The sequence below is a fragment of the Porites lutea genome, chromosome 1, assembly GCF_958299795.1.
Source record: "Porites lutea chromosome 1, jaPorLute2.1, whole genome shotgun sequence".
In the NCBI taxonomy this organism is placed as follows: Eukaryota; Metazoa; Cnidaria; class Anthozoa; order Scleractinia; family Poritidae; genus Porites; species Porites lutea.
Genome location: NC_133201.1, coordinates 24,303,798 through 24,311,297, shown reverse-complemented (window position 1 = coordinate 24,311,297; position 7,500 = coordinate 24,303,798). Strand labels below are relative to the sequence as shown.

At 39.9% G+C, this 7,500-nt stretch overlaps 2 protein-coding genes across 2 annotated transcripts in view; one reads left to right on the top strand and one right to left on the bottom strand.

Moving 5' to 3' along the window:
* The window catches only part of LOC140946874 (basement membrane-specific heparan sulfate proteoglycan core protein-like), an 11,263-nt gene extending 8,294 nt beyond the window's left edge, over positions 1 to 2,969 (top strand). Inside the window, exons 8-10 of the mRNA XM_073395980.1 lie at positions 432 to 704; positions 1,154 to 1,426; positions 2,683 to 2,969. Of these exons, the coding sequence (XP_073252081.1) occupies positions 432 to 704; positions 1,154 to 1,426; positions 2,683 to 2,960 (824 nt within the window). The 3' untranslated portion in view covers positions 2,961 to 2,969. The remainder of the gene's footprint in view (positions 1 to 431; positions 705 to 1,153; positions 1,427 to 2,682) is intronic.
* Positions 1 to 7,500, bottom strand: part of LOC140926712 (uncharacterized) — a 737,711-nt gene that overhangs the window by 598,807 nt on the left and 131,404 nt on the right. The window lies entirely within an intron of this gene.

Here is a 7,500-nt window from a genome sequence, read left to right as displayed (position 1 = left end):
TAGATTGTGGTATGACTCGAGGTGTTTAAGACAGAAGTCCGACATTGTTCCCATGAAGGTATGGTTAATAATCTAGATTAAATGCTTGCCACCTATTCTATATTAGGTGGTCATTTGATTGAATAAACTTAACCTTTTAAAGAAAAAATAAACGAAAGTGCAAAATATTTAGGGTAAACAGATTTTCGCCTTAACTCATGGCGAGTTACTATTCCAAATACTCCATTTAATCTTGTTCCACGTTGTAACAGATTTATACATATATATGTCAAGTTTAGTAACGGTTACCAGCTGTATGGATTAGTGGCATGGAGTTCTGTCATGCAATTTAGTTTTTTACCTTTCTCTATAATTCAGTATGGTTAATGGTTATATTTAGTATACGTATGGTTAATCTAATGGCCGCAAAAGCACTTATTTTTCTTTTGTAGTGACAAGTCCGAAAGTGTCGATTTCACCCGTACTACTGAGCGTGCGCGAAGGAGACTCTGCTCAATTTCGCTGCTCAGCCATTGGATTTCCCGCTCCAGTCCTCCAGTGGCACGGTGGTCCTGACAGTAAACTACCATCAGAAGCAATATTGTCTAATGACAATGGGCTTCTTACAATTCCTAAAGTAGAGAAGATAAATGAAGGAAAGTACTTTTGCACCGCTGAAAACTTGGGTGGCATTTCCGGTACTAGCGCGTTTCTGAATGTCTCCGGTAAGAAATTGATCCTTAATTGTTCTTCATTTTTTCTTTGATTTCCTTTATTCTTTCCCAGGGGTTACAAACAATAAATAAAGCTTTGAAAAATTGTTAGGTTAACACTGAAATTTTAAAAAAAGATCATCTCCATTCCATTGCTTTTGAAGTTTTGAGCAGTTATTTTTATCTTTCGCTCGATTTGGGTTTGATAAATTTCATGAAGTAGCTCCCTTAAGCAGAAAATAAACACGTTTTCTACTCGATGCCAACATGGTTCCCAGGGTTCTTACCCCCTACTTGTCCCTCCCCCCTCTTCCTCTCTCTCGTCAGCATGAACACTTACTTCTCACTTAGGGCAAAATGTTGGCTTAGGGAAGGGGTAGGTGGGCAGTTTCCCAGAAACGTATAATGGTCCCTGGGAACGATTTGTTTCTTACATCAGTTATTTATCATCTTTTTAACAGCCGGTGGCAGCGTCCCTGAGATCTCAATCACTCCCAGCACTCTCAATGTTATAGAAGGTGATGAGGCGTTATTTGAATGCCTTGCTGGTGGAGACCCGACTCCTACAATTCGCTGGTCACGTGAGAAAGGTCGGCTTTCCTCGTCATCTTCGTCCGAGAATGGCGTGCTAATCATTTCCTCAACGAAGCTTGAAGACGCAGGAACTTACTTTTGCAGAGCTGCGAACAAATTCGGAGCCAAGGCTGAATCTGTAACATTGAATGTTGAAAAAGGTATTATTTAGGCCCCGTTCATACGTATCAGGAAATTTTTGAATCCGCAACTTTTTCTTTGCGAATTCGGCTTCTGTCCACACATAGCCGGTGTATCCGGCGTACGAATCCGTTCGCCACACTGGCAATTTTTGAATACGCTATGAATCCGGAATCGCGTGGACGCTAATTCCAGATATGTTTTTATCCAGTGACGTCACAACATCGAGCCAAGTTCTTTACCATGAATATTCAAGACGATGCCGAGCGCAATGGCTTATCGCTTGTACTCTTCTTGGACTTCAGTTTCAAGTCATAAACTTGTGACAATTTTGTCAGTGAAACAGTTATTGAAGAAGATTGGCAATGAAATTTTCGCATGAGCCGAAGATCGCTGTACAAATTAGCTGACGAACTGAGGGTGAATCCCAATACGTGTGGACGTAGGCAAATTAGATTTGAGTACGGATACATGTGGATTTAAAAATTTCGCGGATTAGAAAATATCCGAATACGTGAAGACGTAGACGGGACCTTGTTGGACATTGGATAAAACTGCACTTAAAGGGGTGTCACGGCAGTCCAGTTCATTTCGTTTAATTTTGCCGGTTACTCGCCCTCAATCGCTACGGAACTTAAAGTAAGCAAAGAAATTACTTGTCAATGACACAAGCAAAGATTCGAGACAAACAAATATGTCTCCTGAGCATTATTTTTGAAGTTGCAGACATCAACTTTGAAAAACTGTTAGGTTGAAAAGTTTTCAAAAACCCTAATTTCAATCCGTTTCAATCTTCTTCAGTTTTGCCCATCCGTGGCATCTGTTGTATCTGTTGTGTTATTTTAACTTTCCTTTCATGTTTTAGGCGGTTATTTTACGTTTCTCTTAATTTAACGGGCATTTTTTAATTACCTAATTTGGCTGAGTTTTGTGACACAGCGCCTTTCATTTTTTTTCGGTTTTCTTATTTTCTAACAGAACACATCAGGCTAGTAGCCTGGGTGAGGTAAAACTTACTTTTGAGAGTCAGTCAAACAGTTTCGAGTTTTGTAAAAACGAGTTTTGGTCAAACTAACGCTTGAGTGTGAGATAGGTATGAATAATTCATAATATTTTGTTTAAATCCCCTCTACCTCAGAGCCACGTATGGTCTCTTAAAAATGAAAGTTTTAACATGATAATATTTCGTCAGTAGACGTAAAGGATGGAAATTTATTGATACTCTTCTTATTACGAGGTGAGATGGTAGAGTTTTATACCACGTTTTTTTCTTCAGACAACTCTGTCGCTCCAACAGCAGTCATGGTACCGTTGAATCAAACTGTTGACGTAGGTGCATCCGCAATCCTGTCATGTCAGGTGACAGGACGTCCTTACCCTACCCTTCAGTGGAACAAAATTGGCGGCCGCTTAACGGAGAATCACGTAATTGAAGAAGGCGTGCTGCGGATACAAAACGCGACTATTGAGGACGCGGGAACGTACGTTTGCGTGGCGCAAAACAAGAAAGGGGTCCAGCAGGCAACGGGGATAGTTGATGTTAGAAGTGAGTAATTCTCAAAGCACTCCTCGGTGAACTTGTGGAAAAGTTTGCATGAACGCAGATGGAGCGTCAACCTGGGCCATACTGAGATAGGTTATGTTATTAATACACATACCATAATTACCCCTTTCACTCCAGCCAAAAGTGTTACGTAACAGGGTCTTCGTTGCCACTCCAAAGGCATTACTCAGTGAAATCAAAATATCGCAACTTTACGTATAACGATTTGAGGGGAGAATTTAGTTTACGGTTAGGGCTATGCTGATTGCAGGGTTTTGAGTTTTGGACACACTTCCAAGTTACATTATTTTCGCAATTATGAGCGCATGTGATGCATCAGTAGTGAACAAAGGATGCGCTTTTTCTGCTTGTGCGTATATTAGCAATTGACAAGATTAATGTTTAGTCATATGAAGTTTTTCACGCTAAGGATGCAAAGGTTCTAAGACCATTTAACAATTATTCTTTGAAATCGAGGTGAATAGTGGCTAAATATTTACCGAACCGCGAAAGCGGCGAGGTTAATATTCCCAAAGCCACTATTCACCGAGATTGAAAAGAATAATTGTTTTAGTATCTACACATCACACGAAGTGATCTCAACAAAATCAGAGAGGAAACCATTAAAAAGTGCGATTTGATTGACAGATCAAAATCATGCGTAAGTTTAAAAATAGATCTTTGCAGAATTTTCAAACATGGCACTTCACAAGTTTATCATTTCCCAAACAACAGCGCAATGGCTTAAATGGAACCGCTAAAAGTTTGAACTGTTTCCTTACCTGAGAAGAAAAGTAGAGCTTTGTTTTTTTTCTGTTGACTCGCCAAGTTTATAGCCAAAAGGGTTTGTTGTGTCGTCCTTGCATGAAGTGTTGACAAAAATGGCGGCCCCGTTGCTCGAGTTAAGACGTCTTCTTCCTGTATCATTCTTTTTCCTGTTTACTTGAAACGTAGAATTTCAAAAATGGGAAAAACACCGAGCTCACACATTATCCACTCGCTAGGAGGTGAATATTGTTGAACAGTCCGAGATAGCGAACCAATCAGATTGCTTAAATCACCAAGATCACTGAGTGTGTATATACCAAATTGCAACATCTCATATCATCGAATCTATAGTTAGGTTATTTACCTCCCATATCCGCATTAACTCGGTACTTATCATTATTTCTATATTTCTACGTTTCTTTTCTCTCTCTCTCTCTCTCTCTCTCTCTCTCTCTCTCTCTCTCTAGCCATCTTTGCCAAATAACTGTGATCAAAAATTGTTTTTTAATTGCCATACGTTCGGAATTTTGTTAGATCGCGCGATGATTATTGTTATTGTTTTTTGTTCTTGTTGTTGTTGTCGTTGCTAAGAACTGGATGACGTGGCATAACAACGATCTTGCATGTGGCAGCCTGGACCGAGTTTTTTGAGGCCCAGTTAGTTCTTGAACATATCTGTTGTTATGGTTAGCTATCTTAAATTTCCTCCAATCGGGCTTCGAGCAACTCGGCTCTGGTGTGGAGTGAAAGGGTTAATGAATCAACACAAGTTGGTCTGCTCTTGAATTCTCGAACGGCTCTATTTTGCATTATTGTTAATTCCATAAACAAGCAATCGCCAGCTACTTAAACCCTTTCACTCCCAGAAGTACTCTTGTTCATAATCCGATTAGATTTTTATTGCAGTGTTGAAAACAACCAGAGAAACTGACAGCACTGCCATATCGCACTGCTCAGTAGCTTCCCTTCAACTGCATCATAGTAATATTTTCTCTTCACTCGAAAGTTAAAGCCAGTAATTGAAGTGTTCTGGCTGACTTTTAAAGTTTACGAGTTTTGAAAATTACGAGAAATTTACGGGTTACTTTGGGAGGAAAGGGTTCAACAACGCATGCGCGTGATCGCTAAGAGACTTAGAGGTATGCTCGTAAAAATATTACCATACATATAAGGCCATAGCGCCCTCGTTACTAAAAGTAGTTTGTCAGCATAGTAACCGCTAGTGCAAACTCATTGACGAAATTGAAATGCCTGAGACATTTTGAGGCATGTTAAATGAGCACAATGCAGCCAAATTGACTTCTGGATCCAAATAAAATATGCATTATTACACATTGTCTCGTTAGTACGCACCCCGCATTTCTCGATTATCATTTTCTTTGTTTTGTTTTTCTTAAGCCACTTCACTGCCTCAAAACTCGCTGAATAAATAGATTTGAAGAAAGAAAGTACCAAAAGGAAAAATACCAGCTGGACCTTTCCCTAGACCAAAGTCCCATTAAAGTCTCTAAAGTACATTCTTACCATTCGTTCTTTGATGCGTAGGCTATGATTTCTTTTGATAAAACTGCAATTTTTACTGATGACATTAAAATAAGAATAATCGTTTTAAAATGTTATTTGCCTGCAGCATCCAACCGCCTAACTCATAAATTGCAATCGGTCATGTCATCTTTCATGCACGAACTCTCCATACTCGCTGATTGTTATATCTTTGATAAGTACACCCTTTTAATGGAATCTGAAGAATCGCTTTTTGCAGACAGTGGACACGCCTGCCTTTGAGCCTGACTTTGGGGTTGCTTATAACTCATATATTTATACATCCGCCGCACCCCTAGCATAAAACCATAAAATTCTGGAACACTTCTCCAAAATATTACTCCAGAAAACCTATTTATACCATGAACAATGGTAATCTTTCCTTTAGATTTCTAATCTGCGATTAAGGCAAAAGGAAATAATCATTATGAAAGGGTTACTTGTTCACTTGAACTTCTAAACTAACAAAGCATATTAAGTTCTAATAAACTGTTAATACTAGTAATGAAAATAGATTCCTTCTGAATTGAAAGGAAATATACAACTTAACGAGATACTTTCCAACTTAGCATTCGTTCTCTCCACCAAAGGCGCATGTAAGAGATCATCATCATCGGTCGACCGAACTGAGAATCACGGTGCCCGTAACTAAAAAGAATCATATCCAAATGAAAGGGAAGTTAATACCGGTGGCGGACCGACACGTGACTTGGCATGAGTGTCTTACATGCGTGACTACTTGAGTACGATGCACTGGAGTTAGCTTTTTTGCAACTTTTCATTCCCAAAATGCGGTTTTCTTTCCCACAAATGTTTGCATAACTATTGAGACTGTCAATCGTCCCTTATTGAGAAATTGAAGCAATACCCCTGCATTTTCTTTTGTGAGAAAACCTACTGTATTATGGGAAAGGTGAAAGTCGCAAAATGGTGGGGTTTTTTACAAGGAAAATCAGAACCACACTATAAATGCACAAAGAGAATGAAAAAAATAAACTCTCTAAAAATCAAGTGAAACCCTATCCTTTGCATTCAGGTGTAGATACTTTAACACGTTGCTTACGGTGGCAGGCTTTAGATTCACCGTTGGTAGTTGATTTGTTGCCTTAACGGCTTTACCTCATTATAAAAAAATAATCATAAAATCCGTGTTGGAATTTTTTTGAGCGTCTAAGGTTTTTAAATACTCAATTTCACAGTTGTCCTTGGTAGATCCACTTTCTAGATTGAAACCTCAAGGCTTGTCCTGTATTGTGACCTTTCAAATGGAGTTGGAAGCTACTGAGCAGTTTTTGGATGGTGCCATAAGCCGCTTTTCTGTTATGTTTTCATCAGTAGTGACTAATTGTGTTTGAGTTGAAACCGTAACGAAGCTGGAAATTTTGTGCCACTTCATCGACTTTCACGCCAAAAATTGCCCGTGCTCTGTGGGGGCGAACGGGCAAATTGTGTTATGAGTTTTGATTGTGATTTCCTGCAGCAAAGATTTAAAACTTGCATCTTGATTTTTTTATTCGGCTTTTTCGTGATGCAAAAAGGACACTTCCAGACTCAACTTACTTTTTGCACCACTCAGTTGTTCACGGGAGAAGGGAGGGGAGAGGGCTACTTCCTATAATGGCCTATAAGTGGAAGTTCCCCCTGTGCAAGTTTGTGGCGTACTCCCCTCGTACTCACTTTAGCGATGGACTTCAAATGTTCAGTCGGGCAATGCAAAATGTCTTTACCGTAAGATTAGAGATATTTTCAGCCCATCTATAAAGCCTCGCTCTCACTTTGACTCCCAGCGAAGGTTCCACCAGAGATAGAAATCATGCCTGCACCCAACCTCACAGCCATAACAGGAGAGGCAGTGGTTTTGAGATGCGTGGTCAAAGCGGGTCATCCACCTCCAGCTGTAGTCTGGGAAAGAGACACAAAGCAACCGCTTAACAGCAGTAGCGACGGCATATTGCTGATCTCCCCTGTAACTTTTGACAATGAAGGAAGGTATATCTGCAAGGCTTCGAATATCATTGGGTCAACTGAGGCCGTGGCCTTGCTTACTGTACAAGGTAATTAAAGAAGAAGGAGAATTCAAACACCTGAAAGCTCAGAACAATTTTCCGAGCTCCAGGTGAGAATCGAACTCACGACCCTCCGAGTTCTAGTTCGGACGCTCTAATCACGGAGATACTGGAACTCTAATGGCGAGCAGGGTCGGAATTTAATGTTACAGTGAGAAAAGCTCTTATTGAAAGC